At 33.4% G+C, this 26,655-nt stretch overlaps 8 protein-coding genes and 2 long non-coding RNA genes across 12 annotated transcripts; 8 read left to right on the top strand and 2 right to left on the bottom strand.

The window, feature by feature from the left end:
- The first annotated feature begins 4 nt into the window (after positions 1-4).
- On the top strand, positions 5-24,685 carry LOC107369816 (ran GTPase-activating protein 1-like). Of its 3 annotated transcripts, XM_089270169.1 has the most exons (4): positions 78-216; positions 303-762; positions 23,041-24,179; positions 24,249-24,685. In XM_089270169.1, the coding sequence occupies exons 3-4, from the start codon at positions 23,624-23,626 to the stop codon at positions 24,587-24,589; spliced, it is 897 nt and encodes a 298-aa protein (XP_089126295.1). In that variant the 5' UTR covers positions 78-216; positions 303-762; positions 23,041-23,623; the 3' UTR covers positions 24,590-24,685. The 3 variants fall into 3 exon arrangements, with proteins under 3 accessions (XP_089126296.1, XP_089126297.1, XP_089126295.1); XM_089270170.1 differs by lacking the exon at positions 24,249-24,685 and having other exon boundaries at positions 5-216; positions 23,041-23,236; XM_089270171.1 differs by lacking the exons at positions 23,041-24,179; positions 24,249-24,685 and adding an exon at positions 847-981 and having other exon boundaries at positions 5-216.
- Positions 1,661-2,507, top strand: LOC149094899 (chymotrypsinogen B-like). Its single transcript, XM_089266082.1, has 2 exons — positions 1,661-2,114; positions 2,185-2,507. The coding sequence occupies exons 1-2, from the start codon at positions 1,661-1,663 to the stop codon at positions 2,505-2,507; spliced, it is 777 nt and encodes a 258-aa protein (XP_089122208.1).
- Positions 5,265-6,135, top strand: LOC149094898 (serine protease filzig-like). The gene is made up of 2 exons (XM_089266079.1): positions 5,265-5,679; positions 5,750-6,135. The coding sequence occupies exons 1-2, from the start codon at positions 5,265-5,267 to the stop codon at positions 6,133-6,135; spliced, it is 801 nt and encodes a 266-aa protein (XP_089122205.1).
- Positions 6,798-7,729, top strand: LOC107365631 (transmembrane protease serine 12-like). The gene is made up of 2 exons (XM_089270175.1): positions 6,798-7,272; positions 7,342-7,729. The coding sequence occupies exons 1-2, from the start codon at positions 6,798-6,800 to the stop codon at positions 7,668-7,670; spliced, it is 804 nt and encodes a 267-aa protein (XP_089126301.1). The 3' UTR covers positions 7,671-7,729.
- On the bottom strand, positions 7,661-9,709 carry LOC149094897 (uncharacterized). The gene is made up of 2 exons (XR_016200941.1): positions 9,449-9,709; positions 7,661-8,023 (listed from the first exon to the last, which is right to left on the bottom strand). It is a non-coding gene; the product is annotated as an uncharacterized LOC149094897 (long non-coding RNA).
- Positions 10,055-10,322, bottom strand: LOC112539648 (uncharacterized). Its single transcript, XR_016201034.1, has 2 exons — positions 10,181-10,322; positions 10,055-10,112 (listed from the first exon to the last, which is right to left on the bottom strand). It is a non-coding gene; the product is annotated as an uncharacterized LOC112539648 (long non-coding RNA).
- On the top strand, positions 11,618-12,653 carry LOC107369840 (chymotrypsinogen B-like). Its single transcript, XM_015937819.3, has 2 exons — positions 11,618-12,176; positions 12,245-12,653. Exons 1-2 carry the CDS (start codon positions 11,618-11,620, stop codon positions 12,583-12,585), a joined length of 900 nt encoding a protein of 299 aa, XP_015793305.3. The 3' UTR covers positions 12,586-12,653.
- LOC107369841 (chymotrypsinogen B-like) lies at positions 13,431-14,874 on the top strand. Its single transcript, XM_015937820.3, has 2 exons — positions 13,431-14,133; positions 14,202-14,874. Exons 1-2 carry the CDS (start codon positions 13,575-13,577, stop codon positions 14,531-14,533), a joined length of 891 nt encoding a protein of 296 aa, XP_015793306.3. The 5' UTR covers positions 13,431-13,574; the 3' UTR covers positions 14,534-14,874.
- LOC149094896 (transmembrane protease serine 9-like) lies at positions 15,521-19,888 on the top strand. Its single transcript, XM_089266097.1, has 6 exons — positions 15,521-16,497; positions 16,567-16,900; positions 17,063-17,324; positions 18,533-18,585; positions 18,706-19,274; positions 19,344-19,888. The coding sequence occupies exons 1-6, from the start codon at positions 15,999-16,001 to the stop codon at positions 19,673-19,675; spliced, it is 2,049 nt and encodes a 682-aa protein (XP_089122223.1). The 5' UTR covers positions 15,521-15,998; the 3' UTR covers positions 19,676-19,888.
- On the top strand, positions 20,046-22,971 carry LOC107369817 (venom protease-like). Its single transcript, XM_015937794.3, has 2 exons — positions 20,046-22,005; positions 22,076-22,971. The coding sequence occupies exons 1-2, from the start codon at positions 21,489-21,491 to the stop codon at positions 22,396-22,398; spliced, it is 840 nt and encodes a 279-aa protein (XP_015793280.2). The 5' UTR covers positions 20,046-21,488; the 3' UTR covers positions 22,399-22,971.
- Positions 24,686-26,655: the final 1,970 nt, after the last annotated feature.

The raw sequence follows: 26,655 nt of genomic DNA, 5'->3' as shown, positions 1-26,655 counted from the left end.
TTGAGTCTCTTGTCTCAATATGCAATCAAAAGCTCTTTTTTTGGAGAGTGATTCATGCGAAGATTTGAAAATATTGCGTCTCAATGGTTTAGGAATCGGAGGAGGTAAAATATTAGGACGAGCGTTAAATAATTTAAAAAATTTGGAAGTCTTTGTTTGTGGTCGCAATCGTTTAGAGAACCCAGGAGCCAAAGAAATAGGTGCCTCGTTGTCCAAGTAAGTGATTTGTCCAGACAGTCATTTGTGATTTTGTGACTCTTGTTTAGTATTTAACACTTGTTTGCTTTCTGTCTCTCCTACAGTTTGGACAACTTACGACACATAGAAATGCCTCAAAATGGAATAAACTTAGCTGGAATCGAAGCTTTATCAGAAGCTATCAAGGAGAAAATTCAAATACTAAATTTAAGTGATAACACAATGACCACTGAAGGGGGACGAATAATTGGTGAGGCCTTGAGAAAAACTAAACCAAAGCTCCAACAGGTCAACTTTTCGGATTGTCTGTTGAAGAAAGGAGGATTTTCATTCATTTTGGAAGCCATGAATGATACTGGTATACTTGAGAATTTGCAATGGCTTGATGTCAGTGGTAATGAGATCGGGGGTGAAGAAGTTGTTGATTTAATAGTCAACATATTTGGCGATTCCTCAAAAAACTTTACTGGCCTAACGTTAAATTTGAGTAGCAATGTTTTTTGGTGAAGACAATTGCTCATACATTCTTGATGAGTTGAATGATAAAGTCACTGTTATTTTAGAGTAAGTTTTAATTCAAAAATTGTTTATTTAATTACTATTTTAGCTCTCAAAATCTCAATTTATCTTTTACTATCTTTTTTTCAGGGAAGATGAAGGTGACCAAGAAGAATAAGAATACCCTGATGATTACATGGAGGACTCAACGGATACAGGAGGACCGCGAGTAGATGATATAGCAGAGGAAATTCGGGAGTTGGTGGATGATGCAAGAACTACTTTAGATGAATTGTGCTCAGCTTTTGTTAAAATTACTACTGAAGGATTTAACGAATCGAATCTTAGTTTACCAGAAAATGTTTTAAAAGAGTCTGATTTGATAATCAAAAGATTGATTGAGAAAATACCTTCTTATGAATCAGCTCAAGCCTTATTATCTCACTTGGCTTTGATCAAGAATGCGAAGGATACCACAAAAAAAACCAGAGACTTAAGAGGACCATTTATTGCGTTAGCTAATTGTCGTGGTCATTTGAAAAAAGTTCAAGTCGATGCTTTACAATTTTCTCTTGGACGAATTCCTACTGCTACAGATGCAACGGGGAAACTTAAACACAAATTAATGCAAGCTTTGTTCAACTAAATTGTAATTTCAAAGTAATACAAATATGTAAACAGAACAAAAGAAAACATAAAAATTTTAATGAAATTGTTTAAATTACTAATTAGTAATTACCAATAAAGCTTGATTCTTTATTCCTGAGATTAATCCGACTTGTTTTTAAACTGTTTAAGTTTAACAAAGTAGTTTAAAATCCTTGCCGTTTAAAGATAAAACAAATCTTCTCTTTTTGTCAGTTTTCATCTATTATCTTCCGTCGAGATCAGAATGAATTTATTTGTAGTTTCTTTGCTAATTATATTTCCAATCATTTCAAATGGACTCCAGTTGTCCCATGAAATGATAAAATATACTATATACTGTGGTGTTCGTGCTACTGACAATGAATTGATTGGCCGTGTCGTCGGTGGTCGCGAAGCTGACCCAGGAGAAGTTCCTTTTTTCGCTTCAGTAGAAGAAAGCACATTTTTCAACATGTTTAAATATAAAAAGTGTGGTGGTGTTTTGATCTCAAATCGATGGGTCTTGACTGCGGCCCATTGTAAAATGAGTTGGTTTGGAACCTTACGAGTTGTTTTAGGTGATAAATTAAACAATAAAACGATTCCAGTAGAAAAAATTTACGTCCATCCAGATTTTAATCGTCAAACACTGGAAAACGATATCGCCCTTTTATTATTGAAAGAACCAGTTCAATATAGTAGGAATATTCAACCAATCTGTTTACCGGAGCCTGGAGAAGATGAAACTTTTTATGGTCGCTATGGAAAAGTAGCTGGTTGGGGAAGACTAGGTGAGTGAATTTATTCCTATGCAATTTATTTCATGCTGATCAATAATTATTTATTCCATTATTCTTAAAGATCCACAAAAAAAAGAATTACCAACAAAGTTGCAAATAACCACTTTGCCGATCATCAGATATGATTCTTGTCGTAAATCTTATGCAAAAGCTGGACACAAAGAAACATACCTCACTGAATCGGTTTTGTGTGCTGGTTACCCAGAAGGGAAAAAAGATGCCTGTTTTGGTGATTCTGGTGGTCCGTTGATGGTTAAAGTTTCAAACCATTGGGTGCTTGCTGGGATCGTATCGAATGGCATAAGCTGTGCGAAGCCTGATCTACCCGGAATATACACCAGAGTGACATTTTTCTTAAACTGGATTAAAGGAACAATTCACTGATCACTTAAAGAACCTTTCTTTAATCTGAATAAATTGAAATTAAGAAAGAAAAGATGAAATGTATTTAAATTGAAATGATTAAAAAATTTTAAATTTTCACCTTTTTTCTTTCATACAATATATTTATCTTAATGAGGTTAAAGTCTTCCGTCTTCTAATTGTCCACTCTCATGATCTAATTCCAATTCCGATGATTTCCTCCATAACTCGTCTCTTTCTTTTTCTTTCCTCTTCTCTCTAAATGGAAATGAGCAGTGAAATACACTTGTATACTGGTTTTTGGCAGAGAGACACACTTTTGTCTTTCTTGTCTATAACTTCCAGTCAATTCGTCAAATAACTTAGAGTTTACTTCCATAAATGTCTTCAAAACATTGTAAACAAGTGCAATGATCGTCTGGTTCCAATGTTCCTTAGATAATGGTCCGCTCCGCAACCTATGAAATGTAAGAAGAGAACAAAAGAATGGAAAAATACATTAATAATTCAATTATGAGATATTAAATTACTCAATAGGCGTAAGAGCATTACATAGACATAATAAATCAGCAAAGTTTAAAGTTAAATGAGAAAAAAATTAAGTAAAGTTTCCCTCGGAAAAAGTAGAATACAAATTGTGTAAAGACTGTTTTGACATTACTGGTAAACTCAAATAAGCAGAAAAAAATATTCAAGACCTTAACAATATGACACACATTGAAAATTGCTGTTAAATAATTCAAGAATCAGCATTATCAAATATCGGATCATTTATCGGATTTTAAAATTATTTCCCATTCTGACTTTTGATTATTTTATTAATCATTCAATTGCTCTGTTGAATTGTTTGGTTCATTGTTAAACAATAATCTGCATTTTGTCTCCTTATCAGATCAATTACGTAAATTTACAGGCAAATCCATAATTGTAACCTGTAAAGGTAATCATATAGTTAAACCAGAACGGAATCCTCTTCAATCTCTTCAAATGAGCAGTTTCCACAACCATCAAATCTATCATGAATTAAGGAAAAAAAGAATCAAAAATAAATCATTAGATAATTTTGAACGATTGAAAATGATATGAAACAATGATTATGTTGTTAGCGATTTATGGGTATAAAAATTGAGTCTATGTTTGAAATTTATATCATATAAGTGGATCAAGATATTAAATAAAGTCAAGTATAGTAAATCAAACAAATAGTAAAATTCATAAGAATTGACATTAAACGAGTAAATATTAAAACAAGTAAAATGATAAAACGTTCATTAGAAAAAATGTTTCGATCAAGATGAGTTTTACTTACATCGAGCAATTAAATTGTCTAAGAAATCTATATTAAATTTAAATATAGCCACATTATGAAGATGATTTTTGAGGCGATTGAGTGCAGACATCAGTGTTAATCTTTCTCGGTTGTTTCCTTGATAAAATGCCACTTCCTCACAATTAGCAATCAATCGTGAATGCACGTAACGCAATTGCCCTTCTAATTGCGTTTCTTTGATTGTCAACCGGGTTAGAGGTCGACGAACAGAAGTCAAAATGGTACCTGAAACCAAGAGGTAGGTAATCATTGCTCCTGGAGTTTTAAAACCAGTGTAACTAACTGATAATCTATAAACAAGAGTGAAAATATGGCAATATTGGAATAAACATCGACCAAAGTGTTACAAAATTTACTTTACAAAATTTTTATTTTGACTTTAATTTGGAGAGATTAGCCGTAATAATGGCTGCTTTAATTTGAGGTTGAACCACCTGAAAACTATCATACGAATTGAATTATATGAAACTAAGGCTCATGAGGTGACCAAAATTTGAAAACCAAACTTTGTTTGGATTGAAATGGAAGAAACCGGCTGACTGTATAAACGCAGAGTTATCGAAACAGCAAACTTTCGTTCGAATGACTAAAACTTAGCTAAGAACAAACATGCAGACAGCAACTTTTGAATAAGTTTTAGCAATAAGTTCATCTGTAGCTCTTCATTTTATCAAAAATTTCATTCTGCACACTTTTGCAAGTGTACCAGAATTTTCGTTGAACTAAGCCTAGAATATAAGAAGAGTCTGAACATTTGTCTGATTCAAAGACTATCGTCCAGTTTAGAACTAATCTAACTTAACTTTCAACATCTATTTCTCAGGGAGGTTGAAGGTGATCAAGAGTAATATGAATTGTCTGATTTGTTAATTAAAAGATTAATTGAGAAAGGACCTTCTTATGAGTCAGCACAAGCTTTGTTATCTCACTTGGGCTTGATCAAGAGCGAAGAAGGATACCACAAAAAAACCAGAGACTTAAGAGGACCATTTATTACGCTAACTAATTGTCGTGGTCATTTGAAAAAAGTTCAAGTCGATGCTTTACAATTTTCTCTTGGACGAATTCCTACTGCTACAGATGCAACGGGGAAACTTAAACACAAATTAATGCAAGCTTTGTTCAACTAAATTGTGATTTCAAAGTAATACAAATATGTAAACAGAACAAAAGAAAACATAAAAATTTTAATGAAATTGTTTAAATTACTAATTAGTAATTACCAATAAAGCTTGATTCTTTATTCCTGAGATTAATCCGACTTGTTTTTAAACTGTTTAAGTTTAACAAAGTAGTTTAAAATCCTTGCCGTTTAAAGATAAAACAAATCTTCTCTTTTTGTCAGTTTTCATCTATTATCTTCCGTCGAGATCAGAATGAATTTATTTGTAGTTTCTTTGCTAATTATATTTCCAATCATTTCAAATGGACTCCATTTGTCCCATGAAATGAAACAATCTACTATTTACTGTGGTCGCGATACTATCCCAGGACAAGTGCCATTCTACGCTTCTATAGATTATTATGATCCAACCGTTACATTACAAAACCAACACAAAATTTGTAATGGTGCTTTGATTGCAAATCGATGGGTCTTGACTGAGGCTCATTTTATGCTCGGTTTTTCTGGAGACATGCGAGTTGTTTTAGGTGACAAATTAAACAACAAAACAATTGGAGTGGAAGCAGTTTACGTCTATTCGGGTTTCAATCCTGCAATACTCATGGCCAATATCGCCCTTTTATTATTGAAAGAACCAGTTCAATACAGTAAACATATCCAACCAATTTGTTTACCAGAGCCTGGAGAAGATGAAACTTTTTATGGTAAGCACGGGACAGTGGCTGGTTGGGGAAGACTAGGTGAGTGAATTTATTCCTATTCAATTATTTTTCATACTAATTAATAATTATTCATATCTTTATCTTAAAGGTCGAATAAAGTCAGAATTACCTGCAAATATGCAAATAACTACTCCACCCATCATTAGATACGATGCTTGTCAGAAAACTTTCACAAAAGCTGGAGACAACGAAAAAATCACTGAGTCCTTTTTGTGTGCTGGTTACCCAGAAGGAGAAGCATCTTCATGTTATCCTGGTCATGGCGATCCGTTGATGGTAAAAGTTGGAAAACATTGGGTACTTGCTGGAATCGGATTGGATAACATAAGCTGTTGGAAGCGTGATTTACCAGCTATTTACATCAGAGTTGGATTTTTCTTGGAATGGATTTCAAAGACAATTCATCACAGTCAATATTCCCAAAATGAGACTAAATTGGCTGAGCCCTTTGTCGTATTTTGGCCAAACACTTGAAGTAATTAATGATCAAATTGATACAAATTTTATATTTTTTGATAATTTATCGTCACTGAGTCCAATAAACACTGAATTTTAATTATAATTCGGTCAAATTTTGTAAAATTTTTGCAAAAACAACGCTAGTTAATTAGTAACCTTGACAACGTCTCATTTTGGGAATATTGACTAGTTATTTTATTTCATAGTTTTTTATCTTATTGTATTTGGATTCTCCTCGGTTAGACTTAATATGTATTCGTTATGCCAGAAGTAGCAAACCCCGCTCCGCAATCGCTGAAATATAGAATGGAAAAATACATTAACAATTCAATTAAGAGATATTAAATTACTCAATTTTCTCTTGGACGAATTCCTAATGCTACAGATGCAACAGGGAAACTTGAACATAACTAATGAAAGCTTTGTTTACCTAAATTGTAATTTCAAAGTAACAAAAATATGTACACAAACATAAGAGAACGTAAAAATTTTAATGAAATTGTTTAAATTACTAATCACCAATAAAGCTTGATTCTTTATTCCTGTGATTAATCCGACTCGTTTTTAAACTGTTTAAGTCTAGTTAAATGCATTAAAATCCTGTTGCTATTTAAAGACAAAACAAATCTTCTCGTTTTGTCAGTTTTCATCTAGATCTATCTTTCGTCAAGAACAGAATGACTTTGTTTGTAGTTTTTTTGCTAGTTACCTTTACAATTATTTCAAATGGACTTCAGTTGTCCCATGAAATTAAACAATCAAATATTTACTGTGGTCGCGATACTATCCCAGGACAAGTGCCATTCTACGCTTCAATAGAATATGATGAACCAAACGTGCATTACGAATTGTGTAGTGGTGTTTTGATTGCAGATCGATGGATATTGACTGAGGCTTATTGTTTAAAATTTATTTTTGGACCCATACGAGCTGTTTTAGGTGACAAATCAAACAACAAAACAATTGGAGTGGAAGACTTTTACATTCATCCGAATGTTAGTCTTGAAAAAACCATGAACAATATCGCTCTTTTATTATTGAAAGAACCAGTTCAGTTCAGTATGAACATCCAACCAATTTGTTTACCAGAGCCTGGAGAAGATGAAACTTTTCATGGTCGCTATGGGACAGTTGCTGGCCGGGAAAAACTAAGTGAGTGTTTTATTCCTTCACTTTATTGATGACAAAAATTAATAATTATTTTTTCGTTTATTCTTAAAGATCCAACAGTGAGAAAATCACCTTCAAATATGCATATAACCACGTTGCCAATCGACAGATCTGATGATTGTGATAAATTTTTCAAAAAAGTCATTAAAAAAAATATCACTGATTCCTTTTTTTGTGCTGGTTACCCGAAAAGACGAAAAGAGGTATGTTTTCCTGATCGTGGCGATCCGTTCATGGTCAAAGTTCGAAAACATTGGGTAATTGTTGGAATCACATTGATTAACATGAGATGTAAGAGGCCCCATGCACTCGATATTTACGTTAGAGTTGCATTTTTCTTGGAATGGATTAAAAGCACAATAGAGAAATATAATAGTTGAAATGTATTTTTAAATGTTCACCTGTTATCTTTGGCGCATTAAATATAATTTTCAGAATATGTTTGAGTCTCTTGTCTTAATATGCAATCAAAAGCTCTTTTTTGGAGAGTGATTCATGCGAAGATTTGAAAATATTGCTCTCAATGGTTTAGAATCGGAGGAGGTAAAATATTAGGACGTAGCAATGTTTTTGGTGAAGGAAATTGTCTATACATTCTTGATGAGTTGAATGATAAAGTCAATGTGGTAAGGTTTTACTTTTACGGAGAAAGGCGTTACAAAATGAACATATGAGAAGGCATTTAAACGCTTAGCCAATGGTGGAAGTATTTTTAAGGGTGTTTTGATTAACACTGAAATTTAAGAAAAATAAATAATTAAAAGGTAATCAGTTTTGTCCCCAAATGGTTAGAAATATGTGTCCCAGTGTTCACTAATTGTACCAATCATTACTTAAGTTCATTAAGTTCAACTTAGTCTTTTTTCATCTGGTTCATTATCACCATCATTTTGTATACACATCATCATCATCATCATGTCTATTCTTTCTAAATTTAGTATTCCAAATAGATCTAAAATCACCCGTAATCAATGGGTACTGATTGTCGGCTCATCTCTTTCACTGACTCTATGGACTTGTAGTGTACTTTCCAGAGGAAAGTCGAACAGGTAAGATCCAATTAACATTATGCAATGACCTTTTTGGTTTTTTTGATATTTTTTATTGTCTTCGGATAGCACTAATTAATTATTACATTAATGAGACTAAATGGTTACATATTCAATACTAATTAACTGAATCAAGTTAGTGTGAGAGAGGAAATAAATTGAACAAATTGCATGTTTTATCTTTTTTTCGGATATTTGAAAAGTTTATCTGGAGCCCAAAGTGATAGACCTGCTATTCCAATTCATCATCTTAACATGAAACAAATATCATTTCTTCATCTGTGCTCGATTCCTTTTCACACATAATTGCGGAAATTTGCTCACGGATCCCATGATATTCCCATCGATTCAAAACCAGCTTCTGGTGCATTCGAACTAAAAATTCAAGGAGATGAAGCAACTTGAATATGCTTGTATGTTCGTAGTTCGAATGTACCAGAAGCTGGTTTTGAATCGATGGGAATATCATGGGATCCGTGAGCAAATTTCCGCAATTATGTGTGAAAAGGAATCGAGCACAGATGAAGAAATGATATTTGTTTCATGTTAAGATGATGAATTGGAATAGCAGGTCTATCACTTTGGGCTCCAGATAAACTTTTCAAATATCCGAAAAAAAGATAAAACATGCAATTTGTTCAATTTATTTCCTCTCTCACACTAACTTGATTCAGTTAATTAGTATTGAATATGTAACCATTTAGTCTCATTAATGTAATAATTAATTAGTGCTATCCGAAGACAATAAAAAATATCAAAAAAACCAAAAAGGTCATTGCATAATGTTAATTGGATCTTACCTGTTCGACTTTCCTCTGGAAAGTACACTACAAGTCCATAGAGTCAGTGAAAGAGATGAGCCGACAATCAGTACCCATTGATTACGGGTGATTTTAGATCTATTTGGAATACTAAATTTAGAAAGAATAGACATGATGATGATGATGATGTGTATACAAAATGATGGTGATAATGAACCAGATGAAAAAAGACTAAGTTGAAGTAATGATTGGTACAATTAGTGAACACCGGGACACATATTTCTAACCATTTGGAGACAAAACTGATTGTTTAGAGTTGAATGTTTTATGTATCACAAATGGTTGTACGGTCGCTTTGCCAATAAGTCTGGTTGTTGTGATGGTTTTCTTGGTGTTGATGTTGTCTTGCGTCTACATCAAACAAACAAAGGCTAAAAACTAGTTTTGACTGGGGATTAACGAACTGGTGATAGCGAAGTAAAGATGGTTGAGATTTACCGCAGTATATAAAGGTTTCGAAAAAACTGATAAGATTCAATGCTCAAATCAAACAACGACAACATTCTTCCTCTCTCTCATAATATTGCATCGTGTGATAAGCAGTTTGGAAATTTCCCTGAAATTTACAGCAAAACTTGAAACTATTCGTTAAATGCAATTTAAACTAGAAATCATCGTTATGTTTAGTTTTTATTAACACTTAACCTTAAAATTAATGTTTTTCATCAAAAATCATTGGAAGTAAAGCTGGAAGAAGACGAGAAATTAATGGAAAGCTGGATTCAACAAAATAGTTATTCCTAAATCGACCTTTTGTGATTGTTACTGAGATAGTGTTTAGGATGCATGTGAAAGTGATTCCGGAAATTTTCACCTTTGTTTCTTCCATACAATATATTTATAATAATGAGGTTAAAGTCTTCCGTCTCCTAATTGTCCACTCTTATGATCTAATTCCAATTCAGATAATTTCCTCCATAACTCGTCTCTTTCTTTTTCTTTCCTCTTCTCTCTAAATGGAAATGAGCAGTGAAATAATTTAGTCAATATCAACCAGAGGTTTTTGGCAGAGAGACGCACTTTTGTCTTTCTTGTCTATAACTTCCAGTCAATTTACTTCCATAAATGTCTTCAAAACATTGTAAACAAGTGCAATGATCGTCTGGTTCCAATGTTCCTTAGATATTTTATATAATGCTGGAAACATGATTGGCATTATTGTATTTGAATTCTCCTCGATTAGACTTAATATGTATTCGTTATGCCAAAAGTAGAGAGCCCGCTCCGCAACCTATGGAATGAAAGAAGAGAACAAAAGAATGGAAAAATACATTAATAATTCAATTATGAAATATTTAATTACTCAATAGGCGTTAGAGCATTACATAGACATAATAAATCAGCAAAGTTTAAAGTTAAATGAGAAAAAATTATTAATAAGTAAAGTTTTCCTCGGAAAAAAGTAGAATACAAATTGTGTAAATACTGTTTTGACATTACTGGTAAACTCAAATAAGCTTGATCTTTCAATGAAAACCTTATTCATGATGATGAATCCAATACCTTTCACCTTTTTAAACTATCCTCTTCAACACACTTTATCTTCCTTTTATTTTGTCTACTCTACTCATCTTTCACAAAATCGTTTCCTTACACAAACAGACTTTTGTCTTTTCACAGTTACATGAATACAAAAATGGAATTAAAACTCGTCTCTGATAAGGTAAGTACCACCAGCAGTTGGTTAATTGATTGGTTTTGATTATTTCCTCCATGAAATATAAATATTGAGAATAACTCAAAAGAGAAAGTTATTTCGGTGCGGATTGCTGGACAATTTGTTTGTCCACTAATGCAACAATTTAATATGGTTTAGAAATAAGTTTGTGAATATTAGAGTTTTAGTTCAAAAATTGCTTTTTAATTGCTAACTTATCTTTCAACATCTATTTCTCAGGGAAGTTGAAGGTGACCAAGAGTAATATGAATTGTCTGATTTGTTAACCACTAGATTAATTGAGAAAAGACCTTCTTATAAATCAGCTCAAGCTTTATTATCTCACACTGGTTTGATCAAGAGTGAAGAAGGATACCACAAAAAAACTCGAGACTTAAGAGACCCATTTATTGCGTTAACTAATTTGAAAAAAAGTTAACATTTGAAAAAAGTTCAATTCGATGCTTTCGACAATTTTCTCTTGAACTAATTCTTACTGCTACAGATACAACACGTTTGATTCCCAATAAAACTTGATTCTTGATTTCTGAAAGGATTAATAATATGACTTGTCTCTACTGCTATCGGTAAATGCAACACGAAAACTTTACCAAAAGTCAATGCAGTCTCTGAGTTGTAAACAAAATACGACACTCAGACAACGAAATCTAATAAAATTGTTCAAATATTAACCAATAGAGTTTGATTCTTGATTTCTGAAAGAATGAATGATTTGAATCATTTTAAACCGTTTATGATTCTTCAAGAAGATTAAAGTTCTTGCTATTTAAAGGCAATACATGAAGAATCGTTTTGTCAGTTTTCATCTTCAACTTTCTCTCGTCAAACTTGCAATGAATTCATTCGTACCTCTTTTGTTGTTTACATTACCCATCGTTTCAAATGGACTCCCATTGTCTCATGAAAAGTCACAATCGACTTTCCAATCTTATGACAATGAATTGACTGATCAAGTCTGTGGTCGCGATACCATCCCAGGAAAAATGCCATTCTACGCTTCAATAGAAGTAGATCATCTAACCAAGCATTTCAAATTGTGTAATGGTGTTTTGATTGCAAATCGATGGGTCTTGACTCCGGCCCATTTTATATTCAGTTCTTTTGCACCCATACGAGTTGTTTTAGGTGACGAATGGAACAACAAAACAATTGGAGTGGAATCAGTGTACTTCCATCCGGATTTCAGTCTTGAAAGACCCATGCCCAATATCGCCCTTCTATTATTGAAAGAGCCAGTTCAGTTCAGTAGGAATATCCAACCAATTTGTTTACCAGAGCCTGGAGAAGATGAAACTTTTTATGGTCGCTATGGAACACTGGCTGGCTGGGAAAGACTAAGTGAGTGATTTTTTATTTACTTTATTAATACCAATAATTAATGATTATTTTTTCCTTTATTTTTAAAGATCCAACAGAGAGAAAATTACCTTCAAGTATGCATACAACCAGTTTGCCGATCATAAGATCTGAAGATTGTGAAAGATTTTACGCAAAACCTAAGGTTAATATCACCGTTGCTAATAATATCACCGATTCCTTATTTTGTGCTGGTTACCCGGAAGGACCAAAAGATGCATGTCCTACACTTGGCGATCCGTTGATGGTGAAAGTTCGAAAACATTGGGTAATTGCTGGAATCACATTGGCTAACATGAGCTGTATGAGGTCTCATGCACTCGATGTTTACCTTAGAGTCGGATATTTCTTGGACTGGATTAAAAGCACAATAGAAAAATATAATAGTTGAAATGTATTCTGAAATGATTTGTATGTTCACTCTTTTTCTTTGGTACATTAAATATAATTTTCAAAATATGTTTGAGTCTGCCGTCTTGGTATGCAATCAAAAGCTCTTTTTCGGAAAGTGATTCAGGAAGATTTGAAAATGCATACTGTGATAATGGTTTAGGATTTTAAGGAGATAAATTTTAGGTTGAGCATTGGGTAATATAAAATCTTGAATTCTTTCAATCATTTTGTGGTCGTAAGCGACGCGAGAATCCAGGAAAAACTAAACCAAAGCTAGAACAACCCAACCTCTCAGATTGTCTACTGAAGAACGGGAGATTTCCATTTATTTAGGAAACCATGAATGATACCTGAGAGGTTGAAATGTGTTGGTCGCAAAACGGCCAAAGTCAGAACAGCCAAATACAAAGCTGCTTAAATCAAATAAAACTACTTAAATGAGCAGATTTATTAAGGGTATCAAAAAGTACTTTTGTTTTTTTACCACTGACTTTTGCTGCAATTTTGTATAAGTTTGACAAAATTGGATTCAAAGTTTGAACTTCGGTCTGTTTTTGCACAGTTGAAGCAGTTTTGAAGAGTTGGTCAAAGATAAGGAAACTATTTTACTTTAGATTAATTGTGTTCAACTTTCGTGAAAATGCAGATTTGAATAAATCGACTTCAGAAAAGGCCTTCTTATGAATCAGCTCAAGCTCTATTATCTCACACGAATTTGATTAAGAGCGAAGATGGATCCAGGAGACTTAGAGGTCAATCTATTGTTAACTAATTATCGTGGTCATTTGAAAAAAGTTCAAGTCGATGCTTTACAATTTTCTCTTGGACGAATTCCTACTGCTACAGATGCAACAGAGAAACTTAAACGAGGCTGATTCCCAATAAAACTTGTTTCTTGATTCCTGAAAGGATTAATAATATGACTTGTTTTTAAACCGTTTATAACTTCTTAAGAAGATTAAAGTTCTTGCTATTTAAAGGCAATACATGAAGAATCGTTTTGTCAGTTTTCATCTTCAACTTTCTCTCGTCAAACTTGCAATGAATTCATTCGTACCTCTTTTGTTGTTTACATTACCCATCGTTTCAAATGGACTCCCATTGTCTCATGAAAAGTCACAATCGACTTTCCAATCTTATGACAATGAATTGACTGATCAAGTCTGTGGTCGCGATACTATCCCAGGAAAAATGCCATTCTACGCTTCAATAGAAGCAGATGATCCAATCAGGCATTACATCATTACATTGTGTAGTGGTGTTTTGATTGCAAATCGATGGGTTTTGACTCCGGCCCATTTTATATTCAGTTCTTTTGAATCCATACGAGTTGTTTTAGGTGACAAATGGAACAACAAAACAATTGAAGTGGAATCAGCGCACTTCCTTCCGGATTTAGGTCGCAAAACACCTATGAACAATATCGCCCTTTTATTATTGAAAGAACCAATTCAGTTCAGTAGGAATATCCAACCAATTTGTTTACCAGAATCTGGAGAAACTTTTTATGGTCGCTATGGAACACTGGCTGGCTGGACAGAACGGAGTGAGTCATTTTTTCTTTATTTCGATAATACCAATAATTAATGATTATTTTTTCCTTTATTTTTAAAGATCCAACAGAGAGAAAATTACCTTCAAGTATGCATACAACCAGTTTGCCGATTATAAGATCTGGTGATTGTAGAAGATTTTACGATAAACCTGAATTTATTGACAAAAATCTCACTGATTCCTTATTTTGTGCTGGTTACCCGGAAGGACCAAAAGATGCATGTCCTACACTTGGTGATCCGTTGATGGTGAAAGTTCGAAAACATTGGGTAATTGCTGGAATCACAGTGGCTAACATGAGCTGTTGGAGGTCTCATGCACTCGATGCTTACCTTAGAGTTGGATTTTTCTTGGACTGGATTAAAAGCACAATAGAAAAATATAATAGTTGAAATGTATTGCGTAACGATTCAGTTTCCACCTTTCTTTATTTGGTACATTAAATATAATTTTCAAAATATGTTTTAGTCTGCCGTCTTGATGTCCAATCATAAACTCATTTTTTGGAGAGTGATTCAGGAAGATTTGAAAATGCATTCTGTAATAATGGTTTACGATTTGAAGGATATTTTTAGGATGAGCATTGAGTAAAATAAAATCTTGAAGTCTTTCAATAAATTTATGGTCGTATACGACTCGAGAATCCAGGAGCCATAGAAATCGTTACCTTTTTGTCAAAATAAGTGATTCGTCAGTATTTTTCGACTCTGGTTCAGTATTTAACATTTTTTTGCTTTCTTAACATATTTGGCGATTCCTCAAAAACCTTTACTGGCCTAACGTTAAATTTGAGTAGCAATGTTTTTGGTGAAGATGATTGTTCATACATTCTTGATGAGTTGAATGATTGTGATCATTGTGATATTAGAGTAAATTTTAATTCAGCATTTTTTATTTAATTGCTTATTTATCTTTGAACATCTTTTTCTCAGGGAAGATGAAGGTGACCAAGAATAATACGAATATCCTGATGATAACCTCGAGGACTAAACAGATACTGGAAAACCGCAAGTAGATGAGATATAAGAGGCATATATTATGCATTCAAATCTATACCGATCAAATTGTTTCCTCAGTCATGGCTAATTACGAACTGATCAAACAAAAAAGAAAAATGAAATTTCATGCTTTTATACAGCAATACGCACATCGATATTTTTCGCGCATTTGACTTTCTCTATTTTGCTTTCGCTATTCTGTCTTTCGCTGTTTTTTCCTTCTCGGTTTTGAGCAAAAACCGGGAAAAATTCAGTCGATGCTTTACAATTTTCTCTTGGACGAATTCCTAATGCTACAGATACAACAGGGAAACTTGAACATAAACTAATGCAAGCTTTGTTTACCTAAATTGTAATTTAAAAATACAAATATGTACAAAGACATAAAAAATTTCAATGAAACGTTTAAATAACTAGTCACCAATAAAGCTTGATTCTTTATTTCTGAAGTTATGCCGACTTGTTTTTAAACTGTTTAAGTCCAGCTAAATAGATTGGAGTTGGTGTGTGGAGTTGATGTTATTGTAGATGACTTTTCTGATTTACAATATCTTCGGACTCAAAATCATTCCCATAATTATCACTATGATTTGAATCAAATGCAGGATCATTCATAATGTTGGGTTGATGATCCTTCTGATGATCAGAAAAATAGAGTAACTAATTAACAGAGTTGCTTCTTTATTTCTGAAAGGAATTATAATTCGACTTGTTTTTAAACCCTTTGTGATTCGATTAATAAAAGATGTGTTTTCAAACCGTTTAGGTTAAGTAGATTAAAGGTTTTGCTATTTAAAGACAATACAACAAGATTCGTTTTGTCAGTTCTCATCTTCATCTTTATCTCGTCTAACTTAAAATGACTTTATTTGTATCTTTTTTGTTGCTGACATTACCGATCATTTCAAATGGATTCTCGTTGTCTCATGAAAAGTTACAATCGACTTTGCAATATTATGAAAATGAATTGATTACTCAAGTCTGTGGTCGCGATACTGTCCCAGGAAAAGTGCCATTCTACGCTTCCATAGAATTGACAGGACTAAATTACAAATTTTGTAGTGGTGTTTTGATTTCAAATCAATGGGTCTTGACTGCAGCCTATTGTACAACCAGTCTTTTTGCACCCATACGAGTTGTTTTAGGTGACGAATGGAACAACAAAACAATTGAAGTTGAAAAAAGTTACGTCCATCCGGATTTTGATCCACGAACACAAGTACACGATATCGCTCTTTTATTATTGAAAGAACCAGTTCAGTTCAGTAGAAATATCCAACCAATTTGTTTACCAGAGCCTGGAGAAGATGAAACTTTTTATGGCCGCCATGGAACAGTTAATGGCTTCAAAAAACTAGGTGAGTGATTCATTTTTTTTCTTTATTCATACTTAAAAATTGACATTGTTTATTCCTTCATTCTTGCAGATCGAATGGAGAGAAAATCGCCTTCAAATATGCAAATAACCACTTCGCCGATAATTAGATCTGATGATTGTGGTAAATCATACGCAAAATTTTTTAGAGACAAATTATTTATCACTAATTCGTTAATGTGTGCTGGTTACTCCGATGATGTAAAAGATGTATGTTTTTCTCGACTTGGAAACCCATTGATGGTCAAAGTTGAAAAACACTGGGTACTTGCTGGAATTTCAATGAATAACATAGAATGTGAGAGGCCGGGTATACCCCACATGTATCGCATAAGATTTGCTAGAGTGGGATTTTACTTGGATTGGATTAAAGCAACAGTTCACTAGTTACTACAGTTGTTACCTTAAATTTTGCTAAAATTAAATAAAGAAAAAAATAGTTGATAATTTTAATGTGATTTACATATTCTTTCTTTAATTGTCTCACTAATGCTAATTCTCACTGACACTCTTTTATCTCTTTTCATCCGAACCAGGAATTCCAACAGTACTTTGAAAACACCAGAAACACCAGTGACAACACGGATACACGCAGCTCCACCCAAAACGATAATTCCATTGCTTAAAAATGTTAAAATTAAAGAGTGTACAGCACCGGCTTTCAAAGAGTTTCCAACGGACATTTTTGGTCACAAGGCACGGAAACACGGAGCTATTATAATTCATATTGCTGTGGCTTGTTATATGTTTTATTGTTTAGCAATTGTTTGTGATCACTATTTCTTAACATCACTCGAAGAATGTGCATTTGTAAGTTAATTAACTTACTATACATTCACTGTTTCAGTCCTTATTTTGGTTGCTTATGATGGAGAAGTAACCACTTTTGAATCAGACCTTATGTTGATTTTTTACGTTGGTTACATTGTGGTTATGCATTTTAATCATCAAATCCGTGATTTAGTAACAGCCAATATCGAAAAAGATTTTTGCTTAATAAAAGATCAAGATTTTATCGACAGGAGCAGAGTGGCCTTCTGATCTCTTTGATTCGAATGATATTCGAAATCGAGGTCCTTTTTTAAAAAATCGATTCTGAATTGATGAAAAATTTGGTCTTTTACCGAATGGCCGGGAAATTTTGTTTCGATAGTGTCCTGAACCTTTCAATCGAAAATATTAGGTTTTTAACGAAAGGCAAAATCACGCCTTTGTCCATTTAAGGCCATAACTTGATAATTTTTTATCAAAATTAATTGATTTTTTCACAACATATTCTTGAGAAGTGCACCTTCGATTTAACTATTCAATGGTGCCTGTGAGTCTAGTCTAACTGTCTCAAATCAATACTTAAAAATTTGTCCAAAACTTTACCAGTCATACCTTACTCTGGTTATTCAGGTTTAGCTTTATCCATGGATCCAAATACAACGTCTCTCTATGAATCAGCTCAGATTGTTATTATAAAACACAAACGTCTTTTTCCGACCATAACTCGTTTTCGGGCAGCAGCCAATTATACGATATCAACGAAAATAATGAAAACAACGATGACCATAATTTAATTATAAGGCAGAGAAGATGGCGATCACGCATCTGGTTTGTCCAAAGTTGCCCATGAACGAATCACTTCGAGTCCCAATGTTGAAGATTGGTCTCTTGTACTGAATCCAGTTGTTGAAGGCTGGTTACCAGTACTTAGATGGTGTATCATTGCCCCTTTACATGCAACTCTCTTCTACACGATACCAAACTGTAAAACAAGAACTAACCTTTACTTGGTTACATTTCTCATGTCCGTCTTTTGGATAGCCATTTTTTCATACATCCATTATGTATTTTGGATGGTCAGTTGATCTACAAATTTCGATTCAATTCAAATTGATGTTGATACAAACAGGCTAACTAGTGATAATTTACTTTGACCATCCAATTGACCCTGGAGGAAATTCGGGAGTTTCGAAGATGAAGAAACTACTTTAGATGAATTGCTGTTTATTTGTTTTTGTCTCTATAAGAGTCTGGACAACTTACGACACATAGAAATGCCCGAAACTACTTTGGATGAATCGTGCTCAGCTTTTGTGAAAATTACTGCTGAAGGATCTAATGAATCAACTTTTAGTTTACCGAATTGTTTTTAAACTCTTTAAGTCTAGCTAAGTAGATTACTATCCTTTGCTATTTAAAGACAAAACAAATCTTCTCGTTTTGTCAGTTCTCATCCAACTCTATCTTCCGTCAAGATCAGAATGACTTTGTTTGGAGTTTTTTTGCTTGTTACCTTTCCAATCATTTCAAATGGACTTCAGTTGTCAAAGTCACAAAAAACTATTTATTGTGGAGTTCGGGCTCATGATAATGAATTGATTGGCCGTGTTGTTGGTCGTCGCGATGCTTATCCAGGAGAAGTTCCGTTTTACGCTTTTTTGCAAGACAAATTTCTAAGCAGGAAATACAAAACTTGTGGTGGTGTAATAATTTCAAATCGATGGGTCTTGACTGCAGCGGATTGTCCATTCAATTCTGGACCCTTGCGAGTTGTTTTAGGTGATGGGTGGAACAACAAAACAATTGGAGTTAAAAAAAGTTACATCCATCCGAATTTCGATCAAACAGAAGACCGCAATATCGCTCTTTTATTATTGAAAGAACCAGTTCAGTTTAGTAGGAATATTCAACCAATTTGTTTACCAGAACCTGGACAAGATGAAAGTTTTTATGGTCGCTATGGGACAGTTGCTGGCCGACAAAAACTAAGTGAGTGATTTTTTCTTTTTCTTTATTCATACTTAACAATTGACATTTTTTATTCCTTTATTCTTAAAGATACAACTCTTGAGAAGAAATTACCTTCAAATATACAAATAACCACTTTGCCGATAATTAGATCTGATGATTGTGCTGAATCATTAGCAAAAATTTATTCCAACACATCATTTATCAACAATTCGTTTATGTGTGCTGGTTACTCCAACGATGTAAAAGATGTATGTAATTGTCAACCTGGCAATCCATTGATGATCAACGTTGAAAAACATTGGGTACTTGCTGGAATTTCAATGGAAAACATACATGTAGATTGTTATGAGCCTGTTGTACCCCACATGTATCTTAGAGTCGGATTTCACTTGGATTGGATTAAAAGAACAGCTCTCTAGTTATTACAGTTACTATCTTCAATTTTGCTAAAATTAAATAAAGAAAAAAATAGTTTAAATGTATTTTGACACAATTTAAATTTTTACCCTTTTTTCCGTCCAATAAATATAATTATTATAATATGTTTGAGTTGAATGTTTAAGTTTTTGATCTTTAAAATAACGAATCTGGCGATCCCTCAGTAAACTTTACTGGTCAAACATTGAATCTGAGTAACAATTCTTTTGGTGCAGATAAATGTTCATATGTTCTTGACAAGATGACTGATTAAGTCATTGTGATATTAGAGTAAGTATTCAATCAAAAGGGATGATTTATCTTTCAACATCTATTTCTCAGGGAAGATGAAGGTGACCAAGAAGAGTCGAAATCTCATGGCAACATTTGGACAGCTTTAATTAATGTCATCCCGTGTATCTTTGTTTGCGTTAAGGGCTAAAGGGGAGCGAAGGAGATGAGAGTAAAAGCTTCAAGTAGGTTGAGGAAAATACAATTGTGAATTTTAAAAGACTTTTTATGAATTTTTTAGTTTAATCTAACAAGATAGCTGTCCGGTTTTATTGGAACCTTACAAGTTGTTTTAGGTGACGAATAGAAACAAAACACTTGGAGTTGAAAAAAGTTACATTCATCCGAATTTCAATTTACGAGCAGGAGAAAACAATATCGCTCTTTTATTATTGAAAGAGCCAGTTGAGTTCAGTAGGAAAATCCAACCAATTTGTTTACCAGAACCTGGACAAGATGAAACTTTTTATGGTCGCTATGGGACAGTTCAATTCCAGATTTTTAACAAAACTCTTCACTCGAAAGACAGTTTTTCATATATTCCTGGTGCAACAATAATCCACTAAACTAAATAACCAAAAAGTGTTTCCCCCAAACACAATGCTACGAAATACGGATTCTGCATTTTTCCCCTACCCTGTTTAAACGAGAATTTCTCAATAACCTAAATTCTGATTAACCTCTGACTATTTTTTGCACATGAAGCTCAATCGTGGCTTTCAGTCTGTGCAAAAATTACCAGTAGAATCCTTTCCGTTTAGTTACAATTTTTACACAAAAATTTGATGTTTTGACTTTATAAATTGTATGTGTGTATTATCAAGGTTAACTAAACTAGGTTAAACATTTTGACGGTTCTGCACTTCCATTTTCAGCCAATTTGATCAATTAAAGGATCATTCATAATGCTGAGTTTTCTCTTTCATCAATTTCATCGGCATCAGCGCAAGGTGAAGGTGATATCTGTTGATGTGGATTACCAGAGACTGGCTCCGATTCCTATATTCTTCATTGAATTATTCTTAAAAATCTTGAAGCCTGATGAACTTTTAGGGTTATAAGAACTGAAACATTCGTGTAGTTAAAAGATTTCTACGATTCTCTGTAGGTTTTTGATAAAATCACTTTCAAAGATCAAAATTAGATTTTATTCAGCTGTATTCAGGTTATCTATTGTATTTTTTAGTTTTTATTGACGATGGTTTTCTTCACAAGAAATTGAGTCTTTTAAATGTGGATTGAATTTAGCATAAGCGGTTAAACGTAACTTGCGATCAGCCATGATCGCGACAGTTTCTTGTAATATTAATAATAATCAATGGTTTAATCATTGGGGGGAGGTCAATTTCAGGGAGAGCCTTGTTTCTTGATTCCTGATAGGATTAAGAATTTTGTTTTAACTCATACTTGTTTTTAAACCGTTTATGGCTCGTTAAGAAGATTGAAACGCTTGTTATTTAAGGACAAAACGACAAGATTCGTTTTGTCAGTTCTCATCTTCATTCATCTCTCGTCTAACTTAGAATGACTTCATTTGTATCTCTTTTGTTGCTTACATTACCCATCATTTCAAATGGACTCCAGTTGTCTCATGAAAAGTTACAATCGACTTTTTACGATCAAGTCCGATCTTATGACAATGAATTGACTGATCAGGTCTGTGGTCGCGCTACTACCTCAGGACAAGTGCCATTCTACGCTTCAATAGATGTAGATGGTGCACCCAGAAGTTTCTTAAAGTGTAGTGGTGTTTTGATTGCAAATCGATGGGTCTTGACTGCGGCCTATTGTACATTCAGTTTTTTTGAACCCATACGAGTTGTTTTAGGTGACGAATGGAACAACAAAACAATTGGAGTTGAAAAAAGTTATATCCATCCGGATTTTAATCGTCGAACACAAGAAAACAATATCGCCCTTCTATTATTGAAAGAACCAGTTCAGTTCAGTAGGAATATCCAACCAATCTGTTTACCAGAGCCTGGAGAAGATGAAACTTTCTATGGTCGCCATGGAACAGTTGCTGGTTGGGGAAAACTAGGTGAGTGAACCTATCCCTATTCAATTTATTTCATACTGATCAAGAATTATTTATTCCATTATTCTTAAAGATTCTCAAAAGAGAGAATTACCTACAAATATGCAAATAACCAGTTTGCCGATCATTAGAGAAGATGATTGTTGGGAATCATACATAAAAGCTGGGTTCGAGAAAATAAACATCGTTGGGCCGTTTATGTGTGCTGGTTACTCGAAGGATCTAAAAGATGTATGTTTTTCTGGACCTGGCAATCCGTTTATGATCAACGTTAAAAAACATTGGGTACTTGCTGGGATTGCAATGAATAACATACACTGTGAGAGGCCGGTTTTACCCCAGGTTTATCTTAATGTAGCAAGTTACTTGGATTGGATTAAAAGAACAGTTTACTAGTTATTATAGTTCATACCTTTTATTTTGTTAAAATTAAATAAAAAAATAGTTGAAATGTATTTTGAAAAGATTATAATTTTCACCTTTTTTTTTATCCAAGAAATATTGTGGCTACAATATAACACATTAACCATTGGAGGGGCGAATCATTGTTGAGGCATTGTAAAGGGTGTTGCGCGTTATTCTCGGCAGTTATCTTATTTGAATGGGGATTTTTAAGATTTCCATTGGACATTTTCATCTTTATCAGTTGTTTAATCTCCACTTTGATAAGATAACTGCCGAGAATAACACGCAACACCTTTTAAAAACGGAACAAATCGAACAAGTCAACTTTTCAGATTGTCTACTGAAGAAAGGAGGATTTTCATTTATTTTGAATGCCATGAATGATACTTGAGTTTGAAATGGCTTGGTAATGAGATCGGAGGTAAAGGAATTGTTGATCTATTAGTATTTGGCGATTCCTCAAAAACTTTCACTGGCCTAACGTTAAATTTGAGTAGCAATGTTTTTGGTGAAGATAATTGTTCATATACTCTTGATGAGTTTAATGATAAAGTCACTGTGATATTAGAGTAAATTTTAAATCAAAAATTGTTTAATTAATTGCTAATTTATCTTATAACATCTTTTTCTCAGGGAAGATGAAGGTGACCAAGAAGAATACGAGTACCCTGATGATTACCTGGAGGACTCAACGGATACAGGAGGACCGCGGGTAGATGGATCAGAGGAAATTCGGGAGTTGGTGGAAGATGAAGCAACTACTTTAGATGAATTGTGCTCAGCTTTTGTGAAAATTACTACTGAAAGATTTAACGAATCGAATCTTAGTTTACCAGAAAATGTTTTAAAAGAGTCTGATTTGATATTCAAAAGATTGATTGAGAAAGGGTCTTATTATGAATAAGCTCAAGCTTTATTATCTCACTTGGCTTTGATCAAGAATGCGAAGGATACCACAAAAAAACCCGAGACTTAAGAGATCCTTTTATTGCGTTAACTAATTATCGTGGTCATTTGAAAAAAGTTCAACTCGATGCTTTACAATTTTCTCTTGGACGAATTCCTACTGCTACAGATGCAAAAGGGAAACTTAAACGAGGTTGATTTCCAATAAAACTTGATTCTTGATTCCTGAAAGGATTAATAATATGAATTGTTTCCAAGCCGTTTATAACTTCTTAAGAAGATTAAAGTTCTTGCTATTTAAAGGCAATACATGAAGAATCGTTTTGTCAGTTCTCATCCTCATCTATCTCTAGTCAAACTTGAAATGAATTCATTCGTACCTCTTTTGTTGCTTACATTATCAATCCTTTCAAGTGGACTCCATTTGTCTCATGGAAAGTCACAATCGACTTTCCAATCTTATGACAATGAATTGACTGATCAAGTCTGTGGTCGCGATACTAACCCAGGAAAAATGCCATTTTACGCTTCAATAGAAGTGAATATTCGAAAATTAACTTTCACAGAGTGTAGTGGTGTTTTAATTTCAAATCGATGGGTCTTGACTGCGGCCCAGTGTACATCCAGTGTTTTTGGACCCATACATGTTGTTTTAGGTGACGGATGGAACAACAAAACAATTGGAGTTGAAAAAAGTTACATTCATCCGGATGCTAATCGAACAAAAAAAAACGATATCGCTCTTTTATTATTGAAAGAACCAGTTGAGTTCAGTAGGAATATCCAACCAATTTGTTTACCAGAGCCTGGAGAAGATGAAACTTTTTATGGTCGCCATGGAACATTGGCTGTCTGGGGAAAATTAAGTGAGTAATTCATTCTTTTTCTTTATTCATTCTTAAAAATTAACATTGTTTATTCCTTTATTCTTAAAGATCCAATGGAGAGAAAATCACCTTCAAATATGCAAATAACCACTTCGCCGATAATGAGATCTGATTATTGTGGTGAATCATTAGCAAAATTTTTTAGAGACAAAGCATTTATCTATAATTCGTTAATGTGTGCTGGTTACTCCAATGATGTAAAAGATTTATGTTTTTCCTGGCCTGGCAATCCATTGATGGTCAACGTTGGCAAACATTGGGTACTTGCTGGAATTTCAAAGAATATTATACATGTAGGTTGTCAGGATCCTATATCACCATGCATTTGTCTTACCCAATTTGTTAGAGTAGGATTGCACTTGGACTGGATTAAAAGAACAATCCACTAGTTATTACAGTTATTACTTTCAATTATGCTAAAATTAAATTTAAAAAAATAGTTGTATTTTGAAACAATCAAATTTTCATCCTTTTTTCCGTGCAATAAATAAAATCATTATATTATAAATATGTTTGAGTTGAAGAAGTTTTTGATGTTTGAAGTAACGAATCTGGCATCAAAAGTAAACTTTACTTGTCAAACATTGAATTTGAGTAACAATATTTTTGGTGCAGATAATTGGTCATATGTACTCAACAAGATGACTGATTTTTTTCTCGCCATCTTTTCAATTTATTGTTGAACTTGGAGATGAGCAAGTTAATGGAGTTGATATTATACTAGATGACTTTTCTGATTTAAAAGATGAATTGGAAATTCTTTGAATCTGTTGTTGTTTATCTTTTTAATGGAGGGAAACATTGTTCAAACCACTTATCACCAATAGAGTTTCATTCTTGATTCTTGATTCTTGAAATTCTTGACTTGTTTTTAAACTGTTTATGACTCGTTAAGAAGATTGAAGCGCTTTCTATTTAAAGACCAATGAAAGGATTCTCTTTGTCAGTTCTTATTTTCATCTATCTCTCGTGACACATTTGAAATGAATTTATTCGTACCTCTTTTGTTGCTTACATTACCAATCATTTCAAACGGCCTCCCGTGGTCTCATGGAAAATCACAGAGAAATTTTCAATCTTATGACAATGAATTGACTGATCAGATCTGTGGTCGCCATACAAACCCAGGACAAGTGCCATTCTACGTTTCAATAGAATTTGCAGGTCGAAATTACAAATTGTGTAGTGGTGTCTTGATTTCAAATCGGTGGGTCTTGACTACGGCTTATTATACATTCATTTTTAGTGGAAACTTAACAGTTGTTTTAGGTGCCGAATGGAACAACAAAACAATTGAAGTTGAAAAAAGTTACATCCATCCGGATTTCAATTTTCGAACAGAAGAAAACAATATCACTCTTTTATTATTGAAAGAACCAGTTGAGTTCAGTAGGAATATCCAACCAATTTGTTTACCAGAGCCTTGTGGTAAATCATACGCAAAAGTTTTTAGAAACAAATTATTTATCACTAATTCGTTAATGTGTGGTGGTTACTACAATAATGTAAAAGATGTATGTTTTTCTCGAACTGGCAATCCATTGATGGTCAAAGTTCAAAAACATTGGGTACTTGCTAGAATTTCAATGAATAACATAGAATGTGAGAGGCCGGGTTTACTCCGCATTTATCGCACAAGATTTGCTAGAGTAGGATTTTACTTGGATTGGATTAAAAGAACAGTTCACTAGTTATTACAGTTATTGCCTTCAATTTCGCTAAAATTAAATAAAGAAAAGAATGGTTTAAATGTATTTTGAAAAGATTTAACTTTTCGCCTTTTTTTATTTGGTACACTAAATAATATTGATAACTTGCTATTAATAGTTACTAGTTACAATGTTAGAATGAGAAATTATCTGTTAGAAATGTTGTATTTTATATCAGAAGAGAAATGAACCAATTTGCTAATTCTCACTGACACTCTTTTATCTCTTTTCATCCGAACCAGGAATTCCAACAGTACTTCAAAAACACCAGAAACACCAGTGACAACACGGATACACGCAGCTCCACCCAAAACGATAATTCCATTGCTTAAAAATGTTAAAATTAAAGAGTGTACAGCACCGGCTTTCAAAGAGTTTCCAACGGACATTTTTGGTCACAAGGCACGGAAACATGGAGCTATTATAATTCATATTGCTGTGGCTTGTTACATGTTTTATTGTTTAGCAATTGTTTGTGATCACTATTTCTTAACATCACTCGAAGAATGTGCATTTGTAAGTTGACAGAAACATTGAATCAAATAAATATAATTCATCAATATTTATCGTACTCATAATCATCAGGAATATGAGATGGTTTCTGTTTGAGATAAATTTTCTTTAAAATTATATCGTTATATGACCTGGTGGCCTGTTGCAAGAGACTCAACTTACTATACCTTCACTGTTTTAGTCCTTATTTTGGTTGCTTATGATGGAGAAGTAACCACTTTTGAATCAGCCCT

This window comes from Tetranychus urticae, chromosome 1 (genome assembly GCF_039701765.1).
Source record: "Tetranychus urticae isolate SD_2017Ah chromosome 1, NJAU_TeUrti_SD_1.0, whole genome shotgun sequence".
NCBI classification, from domain to species: domain Eukaryota; kingdom Metazoa; phylum Arthropoda; class Arachnida; order Trombidiformes; family Tetranychidae; genus Tetranychus; species Tetranychus urticae.
The sequence above is the reverse complement of the archived record's forward strand: the minus strand, read 5'-3'. Positions and strand labels throughout refer to the sequence as shown.